Source organism: Mesocricetus auratus, unplaced genomic scaffold (genome assembly GCF_017639785.1).
Source record: "Mesocricetus auratus isolate SY011 unplaced genomic scaffold, BCM_Maur_2.0 Super-Scaffold_100008, whole genome shotgun sequence".
Classification (NCBI taxonomy): Eukaryota; Metazoa; Chordata; class Mammalia; order Rodentia; family Cricetidae; genus Mesocricetus; species Mesocricetus auratus.
The window spans coordinates 72,936,510-72,958,037 of record NW_024429192.1 but is presented as its reverse complement, the minus strand read 5'-3'; the positions used below and the strand labels follow the sequence as shown (position 1 = coordinate 72,958,037).

At 54.0% G+C, this 21,528-nt stretch overlaps 1 protein-coding gene across 5 annotated transcripts; it reads right to left on the bottom strand.

Moving 5' to 3' along the window:
* Positions 1-96: 96 nt before the first annotated feature.
* On the bottom strand, positions 97-19,917 carry Aifm3 (apoptosis inducing factor mitochondria associated 3). 5 transcript variants are annotated; one of them, XM_005077556.4, is made up of 21 exons: positions 19,782-19,917; positions 17,510-17,690; positions 8,149-8,362; positions 7,824-7,933; positions 7,526-7,635; positions 7,404-7,448; positions 7,105-7,201; positions 6,909-7,021; positions 6,403-6,489; positions 5,809-5,900; positions 5,589-5,719; positions 5,365-5,480; positions 5,195-5,266; positions 5,042-5,105; positions 4,452-4,528; positions 4,245-4,362; positions 2,981-3,079; positions 1,874-1,949; positions 1,343-1,447; positions 667-687; positions 97-445 (listed from the first exon to the last, which is right to left on the bottom strand). In XM_005077556.4, the coding sequence occupies exons 2-21, from the start codon at positions 17,538-17,540 to the stop codon at positions 406-408; spliced, it is 1,818 nt and encodes a 605-aa protein (XP_005077613.1). In that variant the 5' UTR covers positions 17,541-17,690; positions 19,782-19,917; the 3' UTR covers positions 97-405. The 5 variants fall into 5 exon arrangements, with proteins under 5 accessions (XP_005077613.1, XP_012974152.1, XP_005077614.1 ...); XM_013118698.3 differs by having other exon boundaries at positions 97-687; XM_005077557.4 differs by lacking the exon at positions 667-687.
* Positions 19,918-21,528: the final 1,611 nt, after the last annotated feature.

The window sequence follows — 21,528 nt, the reverse complement described above, 5'->3', positions numbered from 1 at the left end:
CGTAGCTCAGGATGGACTAACTCTGCTATTACAGGTATGTCACACCATACCTGGCTCTCCCTCAAGTGCTGGCCCAATTACACTGGGACTCAGGTCTGTAGATACATGTGTTTTAATTTTAAGGTAATGTTACAGGCTCTTGCTGGGAAAATAGTCCTAAGAAAGGAAATAGGCAGAGCCTGTCCTGCCTCTAAAATCAGCTGTCAATGCAGCTGAGCCTTGGGACAGACCATCTTCTGGAGACAGCAGGAGCCTCTCTGGAGGGGAGGCAGACAGTTGAAGGCCTTGGGAGGACTCAGATTCCACCCTGGGGTATGCTGGGAAATAGGAGATTGGCACTTGCCCCCAGGACTTGGCCTCTGACCCTGGTGCCCAGAGGCCTGCCCAAATCCACCACATGAGAGCTCAGGATCCTCTCCCTGTGAGCCAAGACATGTCACCGGTTCTGTAGGGACGAGAGAGTGATGGGTCAGAGCAGAAGAGGGTAGGTTTTCCACTCCAGGCACCATGAGCACAGGACTCTTGAAAACAGCAGCGGGGATGGCTCTGTGTCAGAGCCTCGTGCCCAGCAGGGGAGTGGACTTGGGCAGGGTAGGAGGATTTGATAATTGGGCTGGGGGAAGAAGAGGCTCAGAACAGTCAACAGGAAAGGCAGAGCACACGTACTTGCTGTGTAGCATAAACAGCCTTTGCGAAGGCAAGAGGGGAAACAGAAGGCCAAAGAAAGCATGTCACTTATGAATTCTACTCTGGGTCTTGCGCTGTTTCCACCCTAGGCTTTACCCCTGTCAGATAGCATTCAGCCCCTCAGTGATTTGCCCCTGTTAGGTAGCCTTCAACCCCTCAGTCACCTCTACCCTGTCCCTAGCTCCTGGAAGTTCTTTATGCACAGGTCAAGCTACAGGGAACTCTCATTGGCCCTGTGCTGGGATAGAGTAATGGCTGGTGTCCAGTGCCTCCCAGACCTCCCATCCCCCACATGTCTGTGTATGCCGTATCTGCGAGCACCACTCACTAGTTGTGTTTCCCCACCTAGGCTTAGCACAAATCATATTGGTCAGGAGTCCCAGGCTGGGCTCACTCAAGTAGTGGGCTTTGCCTCCATCCCACAGCACTGGCTCCTCTCTGGGGCACACTTGTTTTCCTTCTGTTCCTGCAGTCACATCTTGTCAGCTTCTAAATCACAAATTCATCCCCCATCCTACCCAGGAGCCATGGGAACTGAAAGTAAGGGGAAGAGCTCTACAGGACTGTGGGGGCAACAGGCTGCCATGGTAGCTTGAGTAGATCCTACCCAGGACACCCCCTCACACGCCCCAAAATCTCCCACACCCGCACTCACTCCACCTCCCGCTTCCGGATGGCTCGACCTGAGGCCAGCACCTCAGCCACCTTGGATACGATGGGATCGTAGTTCATGCTGGCCACAGCAATCACTTCGTCACCTCTATAGAGAGAAGGAGCCTGAGGACCACTAGCAATGGTCCTGCTTGGAGATCCCAACACCCTTCTGTTCACCTGGGGTGCTGGGAAGCTCTTGTCCAGGGAAACAGGATGTCCTGAGCACCCAGCGCCCCAGGCCTGGGCACAGCGAAGGCATGGTCCTGGCCTCAGCATCACCTTTTCTCTACCAGTGTGGCTCTCCTAGTGTAGACACCCACCTCGGTTCCAACACTTACCTCAAACCAGAGGACGCGGTGTTGTTTGACAGTGGAAGGACTGTTACTGCCTCCATCTTTGTGATGCCTCCTGCCCAACTACCCCTCTTTGCCATTCACTTCCCTTCGGCCAGGCCCCCGCCACCACTTTGCTCCTACTGAACATCCATTCCCAATGGCTCCCACTGCTTTCCATTGCACCCCGTTTCTCTCACTTGGTGTAAAAAGCCACAAACTTCAGCTCCTCCAGATCCCCCTGAATGATGACATCATCGAAGCCTTCTCCGTAGCCTGTGGGAGGGTGCCCATGTGAATGGGGGAGGAACAGAGTCTTTACAGGCTCCTAGCCTGCCCTCCTAACTCCTGCCTAAACAACCTCCCTTCTATCTCTGTCTTGGTTTTTACAGACAGGGTTTCTCTGTGGCTGTCCTGGAACCCAATCTGTGGACCAGGCTGGCCTCAAACTCAGAGATCTGCCTGCCATGGCCTCCTGAGTACTTGGCCTAAGGCAATTGCCATCGTCTAACTCTTACTCTGAGTGTGTGCGCGCGCACGCGTGTGCGTGTGTGTATGTATGTCAGAGGACGGCTTGCAGGAATTGATTCTCTCCTTCCATTATGCAGGTCCTGGGAATCAAACTCAGATCATGAGCATGTTAGTAGAGCCCTGTTGGGAGATGTCATTCTGTAAATATTATTGGTTTAAATAAAGCACTGTTGGCCATTATGGAAGCAAGATAGGTGGGACTAAGAGTTTAAGAGGATTCTGGGAAATGTAGTGAAGAGTCCTAGCAATGTGATCCCTGGAGGAGAGAATGCAAGTCTGGCGTTCTCGGGAAAAATAAGTCCTTATAAAATATATATTGGTTATTTTGGGTCAATGATTAAGTCGAGCTAGCAGATTAAAAATCATAGCAAACGGCCAACAGCTTCAGAATTAATATAGTGTCCTGTGTGTTCATTTGGGACTGATGGGGCTCTGGGACCAGGCTAGTGGGAAGAATGCATGTTACAGAGCCCTACCCACTGATCCATCTCACCACTGCTGTTCCGAACTATTCCTAACCCACCACCTTAGTCTCAACACTAAACCCAAATTAGCTCCCAATCCCTGATCTTCCCATTTTAGCCATCAGACTGCTGGGATCACAGTATACAACCATACCTGCACCAAGCCAGCTTGTTTGCCAATTCTTAGTTCTTACTGGATCCAACCCCCACACTTAATCCCAAAGTGCCTTCAGGCCCTACCCCCTAACTGCTAGGTCAGAGCCCCCATCCCCACGATGGGCTTTTAGCTACCCTAGACAGGCTTTTAGTTACCAGCATAGCGGAGGCTCTTGCCAAACATGGCAGTCCACAGATAGGGCACTGTGTTGATCTCCGCCTCCTGTGCCAGCATGTTCTGAGCTGCTACCCGCCCTGAAAGACCCAGGGGGGTTAGAGCCCATCCCTTTCCCTCACCACCAACACTGCCTGCCCTCAGCCCCCTCTGGGGACCCTGACAGGTATAGTTGGTATCCAGGACTTCCCCAAAAGGCATCATGTTCAGCTCATAGCCCACCTTTGGATGCTATGGTACAGAGGGAACAAACAACTGGTCCCAGAGATCCACCTACACTGCCCCTCTTTGATCTGCTGTACATCTGAAAGGTGTACTGGGGTTGTGAACTACGTCACAACTGTGTTCACGGAAAGCTAATCAGACATCAGATGGAGAGAGAGATGGCACTAGAGCACAAAGGCCAGAGGAAAAGTGACAGCCCATGCAGGGCCTGCAGCGTTAGCACAGGTGGCTGTCCACTTCTGAGGCTCCGCCTCAGCTCATAGTTGGATACATTTAAGAAGCTCTGGACAGCCTAAGTCCTAATTATATTTGACCAAGGAGCAGCCTTTGGTTCCTTACTCGGCAGCAGCAACTTTAGACCTCGAATTTGAACAGATGCTGGAATTAGGAGATACCATTATCAACTCTGCAGATAATGGTGAAGGAAGAACAGAGGAAAGGCAGATGTGTGGGGAAGTCCCTTTCCAGACTAGACATGCAGAGGTCCTTCACAAGGCCCTCAAATGGGCCACACGCTGCTATCTGCATCTTACAGAATGAGACCATAGTCCATGGGCCTCAGGAACCCTGGTGGCTACCAAATGTTGGGGGAGACAGTTGCATAAAAATCAAATAACACAACCGAGTCTGGGCTACATAGCTGTCTCCAGGGATCCATGAAGCTCACAGAGACACAGTGGTGCAAGAGAGACAGGCCCTGAGTAGGAAACTAGTCTACTGAATAAACCCTTTCTCCCCTCCGGGGTGGCCTGGCCAAGGGGGAGTTCTGCTAAATACATGACCTTGAGGACAGTGAAATGCCAATCGGGACTGGAAAGGGGTTTGCCCAGCTTAATGGCATAAAGGGGTCTCTGGAGATGGCCACTCTGTACATTGATTGATCTCTGCATGAGGTGCACTGAACAAGCCATCACCTAGCCTTGAACTTAAGACCCCACATCGGCAACTGGGGAATGGGGAAGGTGGCTGAGACCCTGGGATGGCCTTCCAGCCCTCAACTTGCTTCAGGGATAGCCATACCCTGGGCATGAGCCATCTGCCAGTGTGGAATGTTCACTTTCCGATTGTTCCTCCAGGCAAGAGGAAAGGTGACAGCATCACCAGCAGCAAACACGCCTGGGATGTTGGTCTGCATCATCTGTGGGGAGAGGACCAGGGCTCTGTGGGTGGGATGGAGGCCTCCAGCCATGCTCCACCCAGCATCCTGCCCACTTCACCCAGTCCCACCTTGTTGACTGGGATGAAACCTCGGGAATCCAGACTGATGCCACTCTGCCTCAGGAAGCCTGTGGCAGGCACTGCACCTAACGGGACAGAAGCCATGCATCTTCACTCTGCCCCACCTTCCTCCCGCCTCGTCTCTCTCCATCCCGCCGCACCTGCCTGCCCAGGACTAATCACCCACAGAAGACCCACCTGGGTCTTCATGAATCCCACCCTCCATGCCCCCATCCACAGGCTGTGCTTCCTTCCCATTTAGCCCCAGGAGCTGTCTGTTCAGTGTGTGCTATGGAACTCTCCTGATGGGGGTCCACAAGTCATGCTTCTCCAACCCTGTGCTGCCATCTTCCAGAGTGGCTCCTCCCCAAACTACTATGTCAGCTGGCATAGGAACCAACCAGAGGCTCATCTGTGTCCTCTGTATCAGTTGGTAGCAGTCACCTGCTCCGTGAGATGCCTGGGCTAAGCTGATGATCCTGTGAAGTGGGTACCATTGGGGTTCTATTTTACAAATGTGGAAACTGAAGGATCCAAGGTCACTTGAGAGTGTGCACGGACAGTTCTGTTCACTAGCACCTGCTTGTCTACCTACTCACCAATGCCAACCACACAGACATCTGCCCGAAGAACCTTGCTGCTCTTCAGTACCACCTCCTGCAGCTGGGGGAAGGAGTGGGTGAGCAGACGGGCACAGTTGCTGAGCACAGGGAGAGTCACAGGGAGCAGCAGCAGCAGGGAGAGAAGCCCACCTTGCCCTCCTGAGCCCGCAGCTCCAGCACCTCTGTCTGCATATAGAACTTCACATGGTTGTTTTCAAACATCTGTACAAGCAAGCAGGCGCATGGGCAGTGGGTGAGACACTTCCTGGCTAGGCTAGTCCCTCAGGGTGTTCATAGGCCAGGCATTGGAACAGGCTCACCTTCATAAGGGCACGACCGACACGTTCCCCCAGGAACCTCCGGAAGGGTGTCTCCTCCAGCTCCACCACAGACACTGAGTGGGCCTTCTCAGTTAGATAGGCAGCCACCTCCATCCCTGGGTGATAGGCAGGGGTGGGAAGGCTGGCGCTGACACCTAGGGCCAGAACACCCTGGGGACTGCCGTGGTGGCTAACCACCACACACATCCCTTGAAGCTACTCACCCAGGAAGCCCGCTCCCACAACAACAGCGTTGCGGCCACGGGCCAGCCGCAGGACGTGATTGGCGTCCTCGGGTGTGCGGATGGTGAACACATTCTCCACATCTCTGCCTTTGCAGGTCAGGGTCTTAGGGCTAAGAGTCACTGGTATTAGTGAGGGCCTCCCGTCCTGGCAGATGACCAGCTGCCTGGTGTCTGGTAAAGGCAGGAGACATACACCTACCTGCTTCCTGGTGCCAGCAACAGCTTGCTGTACTCCAGCTTGAAGCCATCCTTGAACACAGCCTTCTTGTTCCTCACATCCACTGTGACCACCTATAACCCCCAGTAGGCAGAGTGAGCCCTTGGCACAGGCTTGGGCCTTGTTGCTCACTTCTGAGTTCCACAAGGTTCCCAGAACCCAGAAATTAGGCTCCTTGCAGCAAACTCAGGGCAGTCTTTATACTTCCAAGTCCCACCATGCTCTCTTGTCTAAGCTGGGATCAGACCATCTCCCCCGACCCTACCACCCTGCTTGGAAGAAGGCTCAGTGCTGGGTCCCAGGTCAGGACACAAAGACTGAGCAACCATCACGCCCCAGGGGTACACATGGCCTCATGTCATTTCTGGTTCCCCTGAAGCTTTTTCTTCTTCCTTTTTGTTTTTCCAAGACAGGCTTTCTCTGTGTAGCCCTGGCTGTTCTGAAACTCACTCTATAGACCAGGCTGGCCTCAAACTCATAGAGATCCACCTGCCTCTGCCTCCTGAGTCCTGGGATTAAAGGCGTGCACCAACCAGCCAAGCTTTTTCTTTGCCTGTTTCCACGCTCCCCTCGTACCTGGGCTTCAGTGAGCATCTCGATGCCATAGGCCCGGAAGAATTCCTTGGGCCTTAGGGCCAGCTGCTCCGGTTGTGCATCCAGGGACTGGGGAACACGGGCCATATGTGAGTCAAGGCCATACGTGAGTCTAGGCCAGATGGTGAGGTGGTGGCTATTCCATTTTATTTTATTTTTTGAGACAGGGTCTCAGTTTGTAGCTCTGGCTGGCCTGGAACTGGCTACGAAGATCAAACTCACAGAGATCTACCTGCCTCTGCCTCCCAAGTGCTAAGATGAAAGGTGTGTTCCATTTTATTGTAGAGGACACAGAACCCAGGGAAGGTGAGGCCACTCTGGGTCACCCGGGGGCTACAGGATAGAACTCAACAAACCCAGATCTCTTTGGGAGCACCGCAGACAGGCCTGAGAGACTGGAGAAAGCAGTTAGCTAGACCTCCAATCTGGGACAGGGATGTGACAGGGACCTGGAGGAATAAGGAGCCAAGCAGTGCCCCCATTCCCACCTTGCTGAGCTTGGCCCGGTCATAGGGCAGATGTCGGTCTAGGGTGCAAAGGACGATGCGGTCTGAGAAGCCCTCCTGTCTCAGTGTCTCTGCACACACCAGGCCAGCAGCACCTGAGGGACAGGACCATAGACCAAGGCCAACGTCTCTCCCACCCTCCAAGCTTCCCCTTTCCTTCATTGTGCCCAACACCAACCTGCACCCACTATGAGCACATTGGTGCCACTGCTGTGGCCAGCACTTGGAGATATACACTTGGCCATCACCTTTGTCCTTCGCTGCAGCTGCAGGGCCTGGGAGTGGTGAGGGGAGGGCAGCTGGGAGCTCGGTTCCTGAGGTTCCAGCCCAGCCTCACCTCCGCCCTGCGACTCCTCCCATGCCAGGCTCTCTTCCACCACAGGCCTTTGGAACATGCTCTTCTCTAGCCGAGATATCCCCCCAACCTGCTCCGAACCCTTCCACTAAAACCCGGGCCTTAGTGCGCCACCCTGGTACCTGCTTGCTTGCCCGGACAGTCACCTTCTCCTTCTCAATCTTCACCTGTGAGGGCAGACAGCATCAGCATCAAACTCGGAGATGCTTCAGTCCTGTCTCCACACCACAGACTCCCACCATACCTGGAACTTATGCAGACTGTCCAGGCCTGGGAAGTCCTCTAGGTCCCCAGTACTGATGTTGAAGCAGGCACCATGCCAGGGGCAACGCACACGGCCCCGGGACAGTACACCTAGGAGAGGCAAATGGGTCCCAGGCTAGAGCCATGCCCAGAGACTGCTCTCTAGGGCTCCTACTGGACTGGATCCTGCTGGACCTCTCCCCAGCCCAGGAGACCCCACAAATGAATGAGGGCCCTGCTGGAATCCCTGTATTGACACGGATGGCTGTCTCCCACCTCCCATATATAAATAACCTCACCTTTCACCAGCGGTGCTCCATAGTGCGGACATTTGTGGCCCAGGGCATGAAATTCCCCATTGTCCTTCACCAGCAACACCTTCCCCCAGCCCAGCTCCACTTCCCGCATCCTGGGGAGGGACTGTGTTCAGTTAGAGCCAGAAGCTAGCCATGTCCTCCTGTAAGCATCTCCTCCCAGCGTCCAGTCTTGGGAAGCCCAGAGCAGCTGGAGTACAAAGGCTGCTCCCAGGGAGTCACAGCCCATTTTAGACCACTGCCTCAACCCAACCCTTCCCCATGCCCTCCACCTCAGGCCCTACCACCACCCTCGAATCCCAGCACCCACTGGCCATTCTCAAGGTCCTTGACATGGCAGACAGTAGCCTCCACACAGTCCTGAGGGCTGGGGTAGGGCTGTGGGGTGGGCAGACGCTCCTCAGCATGGAAGTGGCGGGCTGTGCCATTGCCCTGGTAAGCCAGGGGGCTGCCCTTTCCGCTGGCCGACAGCTCCTCCTTGCCCCGCTCTTTCTCAGGCAGCACCACTTCAATCTTGAGTTCCACTGTGGACGAAGCAGCCATGAGCCAGTTAGGACTGAATCAGCTCTGTTCCCACCCCACAGGCAAGGCAGAGGCCAGCAAGAGGTGGCTGACTTCAATTCACTTTTGCATGTTTTCTTCTTGTTGAAGAACCCAGCGCCTGCCTCAGGCCAGGCCAGTACTATAGTCAGCCCAGAAACCTTTATTTTCCCAAAGACAGTCACAGAAGGATTCACAGAACACAGCTCTTCATACTGGAGCCATTTTCTCTAGAAATGTCTGGAGGAAAACACCTCCATCCCCAACTCATGAATCTAATGATGGACAAAGACGATGTCCCTGCTTGGAGACCACTTGCAGCTCAATTCACAGCTAGTGTATCTAGGCAAGGGGAAACTGAGTTCACTGGACATAGTGGCTCGCTCACACTTGTCCTGACGCACTCCAGAGGCTGAGCAGGACTTTCACAAGTCCCAGACCAGCCTAGAGAACAAAGTAAGACCCTATGTCAAAAAAATGATAAGGGGGGAGACAAGAATCACTGTCCTTGGAACTTTCCCATTAGCTTTGAATATGTTCCACTGTTTTGGGGTTTTGTTTTGTTTGTTTTTTAGATGGTCTTATATAGCTGATCCTCTTACTTCAATTCCCAAGTGGTATGATCACAGGCAGGCACTGCCTACTCAAGCTTGAAAAGTTTATCTCTTTTCGAAATTAAAAAAAAAAAGATTGTCTAGAGCTGGAGAGTTGGCTCAGTAGTTAAGAGCACTTCTTGTTGTTTCATAGGAACCAAGTTCGATTCCCAGCACCCACACAGAGGTTCGCCACCTCCTTGGGCACCAAGCACAAATGTAATGCATAGATGAACATGTAGACAAAACACTCATACACATAAAATAGCAAAAGTAAATCTATAAGGAAAATGGTGTCTATTCACAGCTTGTGAAGAACAGGCTCAAGATTCTGTCCTTAGAACTGCAACAACAGCAATAATAACAATAAATTAATGTTTTAAAAGCCAGAACAAGACATAGTAGTATATACCTGTGATACCCATACCTAGAAGGTAGAGACAAGAGGGTCAAGAATGTGGTTTTTTTTCAAGACAGGGTTTCTCTGTGTTACAGCTCTGGCTGTCCTGGAACTTGATCTGTAGACCAGGCTGGCCTCGAACTCACAGAGATCCACCTGCCTCTGCCTCCTGAATGCTGGGATCAAAGGTGTGCACTACCATACCCAGATACCTTTCAACTTCTTAATATAGCTGTGTCTATCAGTTTGGGATTCATTCAGTATTTACCAAAGCCCAACTAGTTGATGTCTCTGTGTACAGAGTCTGGAGCCCGGAGACTGAAACCACCGAGGGCATGAACATAACAGGCCATGGCTACCACACGGAGTCTGTTCAGTTTTGGGCCTACTCCAGGGTAGCAGGAGTAGGTATCTGTAGACTGACATTTTCTTCTTTGAACTTTTCTGCATTTCCCAAAATCCCCATGACGTGCCTGGGGTATTTTTTTTAATTAGAAAGGAACAATAAACAGAATTTTGAGCAGCCATAATCCGGTCTCCTGGGCTGCTACGGTAGGGAGGAGGCCGAGGAGGAGGAGGAAGCTAAGCCCCGGGCACAGCATGGGCTGTTGTGGGAGCAGGTGGCTCCTCTCTCCATCCCCTGACATCAAAGCCTCTCTCCCGCTTTTACCTCTGAACCCCTTCACCTTAGACCTGACCCCACCGCAGAGACAAAGGCCACAAGGTCCAGTCTGGCCGCTGAGTCACACCTCCTAGGCCATATCTGTACTTGCTGCTGCCCCGGACCCCCTCCCTCCAACAGTGACCCTGGACCCCCTCCCTCCAACAGTGACCCTGGACCCCTCCCTCCAACAGTGACCCTGGACCCCCTCCCTCCAACAGTGACTATGTCACACTCAGGTACAGCTCCAGGCCTTGTATCCTCTGGCTCTGTAGGCCCTGAATGGGTCCTTGATCCTTCCATGCTGGGCCAAGTCTCCCTCCATAGCCAGGGAACCCAGCCTCCCACTCAGGCCCAGCTATTGCAGGGGACAGAGGCAAACAGCAGCTCCTTGCCTGGGCATGGTAGAGAGGACACAACCACACTGTGGAGGCCATCATGTGGGGGTGGGGACTAACACGCTTTATGTAATGGTGTTAGAATGTTTTTGGAAGAATTAAGAAGAAAAATATGTCAGGCTCAGCTGACATCAGCGGTGAGAGCTGTGGGAGCCCACAGGAACAGCAGGGTAGGGGTGCAGAGAGCCTCCAAGTCAAGCTGTTAGTCTTTCCTCCTTCCAGAAAGCTCCAAGGCATGCCCCCTGATGTTCTCCTGGGGAGTCATTAGGAGAAGCAGCAGAAGGTTAGGTGGGGGACACTGCTAACCCACAAAGCTGGGTCAACCCATGATCCCATCAGCACCCCAGACACTGTCCTTGCCTCTTGGGCCTCAAGACACTTGAGTCACAAAATGAGAGACCAGGCTATGGTAGAGACCATTGATGGAGTCACACTTAGCTCTGTGTCTAGCATCACAGGGGAGGGACAAACTGTCAGGCATAGTGACTGACACTTGTAATTGCAGCACTTGGGAGCCGGAGGTGGAAAACTGTCAAAGCTTGAAGCTACCCCGGCTCCAAAGTGAACTCTAGGCCAGCCTGGTTACCAAGTGAGACTCTGCTTCAAAAACGGGATAGGGAGGAACGAAGAGCATCTACCCATTTGCTGATCATGTATCTAAGCAGAACAAGAGTTCCAGTTTTGAAACTGTGCAGTAGTGTTTTCAGGTTTTTTTATTTGGCTTGGTTTGGTTTTTGTGCTAGGCCCTGAACTCAGAGACATTCACATGTTCAACGCTCACTCTACTACTGAGCTACACATATGAGCCCTGGTAATTGAGATGTGTCAACTAGCCCTGAGCTTCCTGCAGCCACGGGAAAAAGCAAACACATAATAAAAGGCAGATAGACAGTCAGATCAGGAGAACTGTATTCCTATTTGTATTTTTTAATAGCATGTGGCTGGGCACTCAGGATGGGAGTAGATGTATGTATGTGTGCATGTTTTAGGGAATCCGGGGAGATGCACACACGTCTATCTGTGTGTACATGTAAATCCAGCAGCTTGTGCAGGGAGTCTATTGCTTTCCATTTCTCCTCCTCCTCTCTCTTTGACACAGCCTCTCCCACTGAACCAAGACTTCAGTGACTGACTACTTGGCTACATGCCTGTCTCTTCCACCCCAATACTAGGGTTACAAGTGCACATTGCTACCCCTGGTTTTCATGTGGGTCCTGGCGGTCCAAACCCAGGTCCTGACGCTTGTGTGGTAGGTCCCTTATCCATTGCCTTGGGCCACTTTCTACCAGTTCTGGCATAGGTAAGCAACTGGCTTAAAGTCTTAGGAAGAAGAAAGACCAGACATGATGCTGGGCACCTTAAATCCCAGCTCTTGCCGGGCGTTGGTGGCACACGCCTTTAATCCCAGCACTCAGGAGGCAGAGGCAGGCGGATCTCTGTGAGTTCGAGGCCAGCCTGGTCTACAGAGCGAGTTACAGGACAGCCTCCAAACCCACAGAGAAACCCTGTCTCGAAAAACCAAAAAAAAAAAAAATCCCAGCTCTTGGGAGGCAGGGGCAGGCAGACCTCTGTGAGTTCGAAGCCAACACAGTCGACAGCGTGAGTTCCAGGCCAGCCAGAGCTACACTGAGAGGTCCTGTCTCAAAAACAAAGACCCTCCAGAACACAGCAGGTGGGACTCAGGAGGCCAATGCTGACAACACTAAGATACAGCCGTGAAGAGCAGCAGAGAGAGCAGAACTTACACAGGGGTTTTCTACTTGTTCTACTCTCATTATAGGCTTTGCTGGCCTCAGCTGAAACCCATGTCCTACTCTCATGCCCATACCTGAAACCTCCTGACCCTCAGCCCTGCCTGGAGCCGGGTCCTGAGTCCACCGCTGCAGCCCAGAATCCAGAGGAAGAAAAAGTCACACCTGCAAGTGCTTCGTGCGTGCCAGGGCCAGAGACAGGCACAGTCACCCCACTCCCACTTTCTACAGGAGGACATGGAGGGTCAGAGAGGGGTAGCCAGCACCGGTCACACAGGTAGAAGGCTAGAAAGCCCAGGTTCTAACATTGCCTCTAAGTAGTAAGAATAGCCAAGCGCTTTGAGGCCAGCCAGAGCAACACGGTAACATTCTAGAGAAAGGGAAAGACAAAGATATAGTTAGCTGCTGAAGGTTCCCACCACCACAAAGTCACCGACAGTCAAGCCTTTACTAGGACACAATGTGTCCCCTCAAGTTGTAAGCCAAAATAAATTTCTCCTCCCTTAAAACACCAAGTTTTAAAAACATGAACTGGGTGTGACGGCTAAGGCCTGTAAGCCCAGCCTGTGGGAGGTCACAGCATTTCCAAGACTGGCCTGGTCATTTAGGGCTACATAGCAGAACTCTTTGTTTTTAAACGGGGTGGGGGTTGGGGGTTAGGGGGTGGGGGATGCATGGCTCAGAGGTCATGAGTGTTTGCTGCTTTTGCAGAGAACCCAGGTTTTTATTCCAGCACCCATACCATGGCTTATATCTAACCATCAGCAACTCCAGTTTCAGGAGATAGGATGCAGTCTTCTGGCCTCCACAGGTACTGCACACATGCTATACACTTACTATACACAGGCAAAACACTCACACATAAAATAAAAGTAGCCAGGCAGTGGTGGCACTTAAATCCCAGCCCTCAGGAGGCAGAGGCAGACAGATCTCTGAGTTTGAGGCCAGCCTGGTCTACACGGTGAGTTCTAGGACAGCTTCCAAAACAATACAGAGAAACCCTGTCTCGAAAAACAATAAAATATAAAATAAAAATAAATAAATCTTAAGCCTGGCATGATGGTGTATGCCTTTAATCCCAGCACTTAGGAGACTGAGACAGATCTCTGAGTTTGAGGCCAGCCTGATCTATAAGAGAGTTCCAGAATAGCCAGGGCTACACAGAGAAACCCTGTCCTGAAAATCCTAAATAAACAATCTTTTAAAAAGCAGGCAAACAAACAAACAAAAGAAAACAAACCCCAAGCTGGAGCACATAATGTTCTGAGATCCAGAACCCAAATCAGGTTACTCACAACAGCCTATAACCCTCCTTCAAGGGGGTCTGGCTCTTCTGACACCTGCATGCCCCTGCACTGTGTGCACACCCCTGCACTGTGAGCACACCCATGCACTGTGTGCACACCCATGCACTGTGAGCACACCCATGCCCCTGCACTGTGAGCACACCCATGCCCCTGCACTGTGTGCACACCCATGCACTGTGAGCACACCCATGCCCCTGCACTGTGAGCACACCCATGCCCCTGCACTGTGTGCACACCCCTGCACTGTGAGCACACCCATGCACTGTGAGCACACCCATGCCCCTGCACTGTGTGCACACCCATGCACTGTGAGCACACCCATGCACTGTGAGCACACCCATGCCCCTGCACTGTGTGCACACCCATGCACTGTGAGCACACCCATGCACTGTGAGCACACCCATGCACTGTGTGCACACCCATGCACTGTGAGCACACCCATGCACTGTGAGCACACCCATGCACTGTGAGCACACCCATGCCCCTGCACTGTGTGCACACCCATGCCCCTGCACTGTGTGCACACCCATGCACTGTGAGCACACCCATGCACTGTGAGCACACCCATGCACTGTGAGCACACCCATGCCCCTGCACTGTGAGCACACCCATGCCCCTGCACTGTGAGCACACCCATGCACTGTGAGCACACCCATGCACTGTGAGCACACCCATGCACTGTGAGCACACCCATGCCCCTGCACTGTGAGCACACCCATGCACTGTGAGCACACCCATGCACTGTGTGCACACCCATGCCCCTGCACTGTGAGCACACCCCTGCACTGTGAGCACACCCATGCCCCTGCACTGTGAGCACACCCATGCACTGTGAGCACACCCATGCCCCTGCACTGTGTGCACACCCATGCCCCTGCACTGTGTGCACACCCATGCACTGTGTGCACACCCATGCACTGTGTGCACACCCATGCACTGTGAGCACACCCATGCACTGTGTGCACACCCATGCACTGTGAGCACACCCATGCCCCTGCACTGTGTGCACACCCATGCCCCTGCACTGTGTGCACACCCATGCACTGTGAGCACACCCATGCCCCTGCACTGTGTGCACACCCATGCCCCTGCACTGTGTGCACACCCATGCACTGTGTGCACACCCATGCACTGTGTGCACACCCATGCCCCTGCACTGTGAGCACACCCATGCACTGTGTGCACACCCATGCCCCTGCACTGTGTGCACACCCATGCACTGTGAGCACACCCATGCCCCTGCACTGTGAGCACACCCATGCCCCTGCATTGTGTGCACACCCATGCACTGTGAGCACACCCATGCCCCTGCACTGTGTGCACACCCATGCCCCTGCACTGTGAGCACACCCATGCACTGTGAGCACACCCATGCCCCTGCACTGTGAGCACACCCATGCCCCTGCATTGTGTGCACACCCATGCACTGTGAGCACACCCATGCCCCTGCACTGTGAGCACACCCATGCCCCTGCACTGTGTGCACACCCATGCCCCTGCACTGTGTGCACACCCATGCACTGTGAGCACACCCATGCCCCTGCACTGTGTGCACACCCATGCCCCTGCACTGTGTGCACACCCATGCACTGTGTGCACACCCATGCACTGTGTGCACACCCATGCCCCTGCACTGTGAGCACACCCATGCACTGTGTGCACACCCATGCCCCTGCACTGTGTGCACACCCATGCACTGTGTGCACACCTATGCACTGTGAGCACACCCATGCACTGTGTGCACACCCATGCACTGTGAGCACACCCATGCCCCTGCACTGTGTGCACACCCATGCACTGTGAGCACACCCATGCACTGTGAGCACACCCATGCCCCTGCACTGTGTGCACACCCATGCACTGTGAGCACACCCATGCACTGTGTGCACACCCATGCACTGTGAGCACACCCATGCCCCTGCACTGTGTGCACACCCATGCCCCTGCACTGTGTGCACACCCATGCACTGTGTGCACACCCATGCACTGTGTGCACACCTATGCACTGTGAGCACACCCATGCACTGTGTGCACACCCATGCACTGTGAGCACACCCATGCCCCTGCACTGTGTGCACACCCATGCACTGTGAGCACACCCATGCACTGTGAGCACACCCATGCCCCTGCACTGTGTGCACACCCATGCACTGTGAGCACACCCATGCACTGTGAGCACACCCATGCACTGTGTGCACACCCATGCACTGTGAGCACACCCATGCACTGTGAGCACACCCATGCACTGTGAGCACACCCATGCACTGTGTGCACACCCATGCACTGTGAGCACACCCATGCCCCTGCACTGTGAGCACACCCATGCACTGTGTGCACACCCATGCACTGTGAGCACACCCATGCACTGTGAGCACACCCATGCACTGTGAGCACACCCATGTCCCTGCACTGTGAGCACACCCATGCACTGTGAGCACACCCATGCACTGTGTGCACACCCATGCACTTGCACTACCCGAACTATGGACACACCTATATACACATACACACATACACAATTTAAAGCAATAAAAGTAAGTTTAAAAAAATCAAAAAGGAACTACAGCTATAGCTTAGTTGTAGAGTGTTTGCTTAGCATTCCCAAAACTATGAGTTCTATCCCTAGTACTAAATGCAAATTAATAGTTAATGGTATACTCCTATAGTTCCAGAATGAAGGAGGTGGAAGTAAGAAGATCGATCCCAAGTTCAAGATCATCCTCAACTCCATAGTCAGTTTGAGGCCAGCCTGGGTTATATGAGATCTTGTTTTAAAAAAAATCACAAAACAAAACAACAGACAAGGGATGACAGGACAGGGGACAATGGCTAGCTCTAGATCGGAAGTGCAAGAGTCAGGGGTCCCTGCTTAGGCAGCTCTGTGGCGTTACTTAAAAGAAACTGCAGGTGGTATCTGGTTTCTTTGGTCTCCTGCCAACCAAGCAGAACCACAGGCACCCAGCATGCGACTGACGTGGAATCTTGCTGGCACATCCCTGTCCACTCTGAGAAGGGTGAGACAAAGACCGTGGGTACCTGTGCCAGAGGCTGAGGGACCTGGCACAGACTCAGGCAAGGAAGTGTTGTCCCCACCACCACACCAGTGGGTTACAGCTCTTTTCCCTCCCCCAAGTCCCAAGGTAACCGAGATGATGGGTATCAGGTAAGGAGAGCTACGCAAGCCGGCAGAGTGCGCCAGCCAGGGCAAGCTGGGCAGGGGTGGGCGGAACACTGCACACTGAAGCCCTGGTTTCTGCACCCTGTCATGGCTACAGTTCCCGCTTCCTGGCTCTTAGGACTAGGGAAGAAGGGATGTGTGGACTGGGGGACAAACTTAGAGACAGGAGTTCGATGGCAGGGCAGATCCCAAGCTCTCTCTTGCCTTGGGATGAGCCTACCTCTGGCTGGAGCTCCTAGGGCTAGGTAGGGTCAGGGTTTTCTCTAAAAAAGGAGAGGACAGAAGGGCATGATGGTGGCCGTCTTTAATCCTAGCACTTGCAAGGCACAGGCAGGAGGATCTCTGTCAGTCTGAGACCAGACCAGCGTGCTCTACACAGTGAGACCCTGTCTCAAAAACACAAAACAAACAGGAGATGAGACCCAGACATGACGCTGGATAGCAGGCAGTGATGAGAAGAGGCAGAGACCTGCCTGTCATACCCTGTCAGTCTCGGAGGCCAGTGTCCAGGTCCATTTTCTAGGGGGAAACTGAATCTCAAAGAGGTCGCCCTGAGGCTGAGAATGTCTCCAGAGCCTTTCTCCTCCTGCAGTGGAGGAAGTAGCCCTTTCCCTACCTTCTAGACCCCACTTCCTACGAGGGACCAGCTGTTTTCCCCACCACTAACACACAAAGCCCCAGATAAAGACGGGCTGCTACAGGAGAGCCCAGGAGAGCCTCCCCAGGCCTTCACCCCTCTCGCCTACAGTGCATTAACATTCCGGGCTCCTGCCTAGCTGACCTACTTTGGAGGTTGGTGGAGTGCAGAGAGGGAGGGGGAGGTTGTCAGAGACGGGGAGGTACCTGGCTTGGGCTTGGAGAAGCAGCCACCCATGGTGAACGGCCTGAGATCTGGCCTGGCTAGCGGGAGCACAGATGGCAGGCTGTCCAGCTGTCCAAGGTCTATGATGTCCCCTGCAGGACCGGACCCCCTTCGGTCTTCAGAGACGCTGGAGCTGCCATGTCAGCTGGACAGCTTCAGGACCTGCAGGGAGACGGAACATTGGTGCAGGTGTGAACACTGACAAAGGAGTGTTTAGAATTGGCGGCATCTTGGGAGGTGGGGGGCGTCCTGAGAGAGTCCTATCTGGGGAGCTGAGAACAAGCATGTGGGTACTCTGGATAGCATCTGTCTCACTTTGAGGCTTCCAGGCATAGGAATCTCATACTCCCCTTATCTTTGCATGCACGGCTGGAGACCCTCTGTGCCTGCCATTCTCCATGTCACCTGCAGCTGCAGAGACACTGGCTCCAGACTTCCCTTCCTTTCCCAGGAGAGACTCTGAACTCTCGATTTTCCTAGGGAAGACCTCCAAGTCTGCGCCAAACCCTAGGAACCAGGGTCCCCCTTCCTCCAATGGGAGTAACAAGGGTCTTGCCCTAGCCTTGGCCACTACCCTGACTAGCAACCCCTAGTCACCTACCTCCTCTCCAGGGAGTCATTGCTCCTTGCTCCCAGCCCAGCAATGGAGAGAGATTACTGGGCCTTGGACCACAGGACAGGAAGGGCCAGGGTCCAGGAGGGTCTGGCCCTCCTTCTAGCGTGAGTTGCGGCAAGGAGGGGGCTGTGGGTATGGGGCTAGGCCAAGCCACTGGTCCCCAGGGAAACCCAGCTCTGTGGGGAAAAGAGCGGGCAGCCAGCCCAGGACTGATGGGGTTGGGGAAGAGGGAAACCAAACCACACAACTCTGTTCAGCAGTCCTCAGTTCCTCCAACCCCCTGCTGGCTGTGCACTGCCGAGGTCACGCCCCACAGAGGATAAAGATGGGGCCCAAGGTCTCATCACAGGCAGGCGGCAGGTAGCTTATTTGTGTGGTCCCCCACTCCCCACCCTAATAACTCCTAAGATGAACAGGGCCCTGGGAGGTCTCCAGATCGCTCTGAGACTGCAACCTGGAGGACAAGCGTACCTGGTAAGCAGTCACTGCAGCCGTGCGCCCTCACAGGCTTAGGTGGGCCTTCTGCAAAGTGGACTTTGGAAGGCTCCGGACAGAGGTGTAACTACCCTGTTTACAACTGACCTCTGCACATTCTGCCCCACAGCCAGCCCCGTTTCACCTGGGGACTCTTCCTGAAGTCTACACTGAAGGAATGCTGAGACTCATTTGGTTAGTCCAGACCCCAGGAAAGAGCTGGGAACCAGGAAGAAAGGAAAGAAGAAAGAAAGGGAGGGAGGGAGGGAGGGAAGGAAGGAAGGAAGGAAGGAAGGAAGGAAGGAAGGAAGGAAGGAAGGAAGGAAGGACTCAGCCACTGCTGGCTCCTGATCGTAGCTGCAAATTACAGATGAGAAGGAACCAAAGCCATGTAGGTGTTCCCTTCTCCCCTTGTCACCAACGCGTGTCTGTAAAGCTCAGCTGCCCTACTTGCCCTCTCCTGGGAAGCAGACAGGCCTCTCAGAGGTCCTGGTTTCCCCTGTGCCTAGCTCAGCCCACCTCCTTCCTGCCTGGTTTCAGCTTCACCTCTTGGTTTTTGACCCCGGGGTCCAAGCCAGCTGTTCACTCCCTTTCCAGATATCCAGGGGTTTCCTTGTTGGGCCTCAGGCCTGGCAGGGGATTTGGTGGGGACCATGCCTTCCACCTGTGATGTGCTAGGCCATCTTGGGGCCAGACATCCCAACTCAAAAGCAGAATTCCTTAGGCCTGCAGGGAGAAACCTCTGGATTTTGTTGCCCGGAAAAGTTCTAACATTGCCTGCTGCACACTCTACATCAGAAGCTTGCGTCCATGTCCCAACAACTCCAGCAACCTGAAGCAGGTTGAGTTACCCCCCTCACAGAGGTTGCCCGGGTTCCGCATGACTCCCATGACTGCCCTGGATGCAGGCCACCAGAAACCTGCTTCTTTTCCCCACGCAGGTCCCACTCTTCGCTCCTGGTGTGTGTTGGGTGGGAGGTCGGGTTTTTTTCCTGCTTAGTCTAGGCCCTCTGTGGCTTCGGGTGCCCTGGGGGACTGCTGCCTTGGAGCGCCTCAGCTTGGATTCACATTTCGGGGAGCCCTGACGCCAACGTCCTGTCCACTCTCCCTGCCTTGGCACGTGTAATTTCCTCGGTCTGGGAAGCCTTTTCCAGCACCCTTACCGGCTTCTTTGTGGCTCCCTCACCGGCCAGACGCAGCAGCCAACCAACGGACCAGCACAAGGTAAGGGGCTCCAGGCAGCCGAAAGGGGTGCTGGGGAGCAGCGGCAAGGACCGGGGTCGCTCCAGTCTCCTGAATGCCCCACTCGGCCGCCAGGGTAGAGAGCGGCGAGCGCGCTGGCCGAGGGCGCGGGGCGCGTGCGGGACAGAGCCTGGCGCGCTCACCTGGCTCGGCGGCCGCGGGCGATCGGGCAGGCGAGCCGGCGAGCGGGAGAGCGAGAGGGCAGGCGCTCGGGATCGGCGCCCGGCTGCGGCCGGCCTGCAGGGCGGAGCGGGCGGGGGCGGGGCCAACGCTGCGGCTACACTGCGGGCCCGAGCCCGAGGCGTTCGCCCCGCCCCGCAGCAAAAGTAGGGTCAACGTCAAGCTTCCAGCTACCTGCGGGTGGCGGAGCATGAGAAGGCTGCAGGGCTGCATCCGAGTCACCCCGAGACCCCCGAGACACTGCGCACCGGCTATGGGTCGCCAAGCCATCCTTACTCGGAGGGAGCGGGGTGGAGGTTGACTTTGGATGAAATGTCCCGGAAGAAGAAAACCCAAACCAAGCCCCCTCTTAGGTCTCCTAACTCCGTCTCACGCCACTTCCACACATGTCACGTTTTATTACATTTTCTTTTCCCGACCTGTGAGGAGAATTTCCCGGGTCTCGTCACGATGATCTCCCTCCATGAAGCCGTCCATCTGTGGCCAGCCTGCCCAGACCAGATTACCACTTTTTCTGGATGTGTTCACTGTCTTTCTCTGCCCCACTCATTCCATCTCTGAGCCATTGTGGTCAGCTAAAGGTTGTCCCTCTAGCATCAAACCCAGTGGTAGTATTTCAGGGAAGTACTTCTGTTACTTGCAGCCCATAGGTCTACAGGGAGTGAGTAACCAGTGCTTGCCTGCTCTGCCCCAACCCATTTTACAGATGGAAAGATGGCCCTAGGGACTGAATCTTGCCCAGGGCACCGAGGCAGAGGACTCAGGACAGCCTTTGTCTGGCAGGCTGTGTGGTTTCTACGATGGAGAGGCCCATCACTGGCTGCATGCTTGTGCTGGGGCATGATGCCCTGGACCTCAGACCAGCTGGCCTCATGCGCACACTGAGGACTTGTACCTCTAGCCTTACCCTTGCAAGAAATAACCAAGGCTTAGACGTCTTCGTATGCACTTCTAAAAACAAAACCCCCCAGAACGATTAAAAGCAACAATAGGCTTTTGCCATTGTTCTTGTCGCACACCACACTAGATGGTAAAACTCTGAGGACACCACACGATGTCATTGCAGGACACACAGAGCTCAAGCTGAACCAGAGTTGAAGCCTTCCTCTCAGATGGCTAGCTCTCACAGAGATGGGAGGGGCTATGCAGTCCACCGGGGAAGAAAAGCCACCAGTGGCCTCACCTAGTGCTAGACACTTTGTGCTATGGTACCACGCCCACTGGTGAAATACTGACACAAAAATCATGTGGTAACCAAACACTGTACTGTTGGATTTCAGGCCTGCTCCTCAGGAAAGAACTAATGCTGTCCTATAAACTGGTTAAAAGGCCATGCCAGGGAGGTTATGGGTCCTAAGAGATCCTGCTACTGCTGCCTTGCTAGATGGACATGTCAAACTGCCTTCTAATCACTTATGCTTATACACATTAGTGGCCAGGGAAGCTGCTCTCTGCAGAGGCCAAGAATTAATGAAGGGACTCACAACT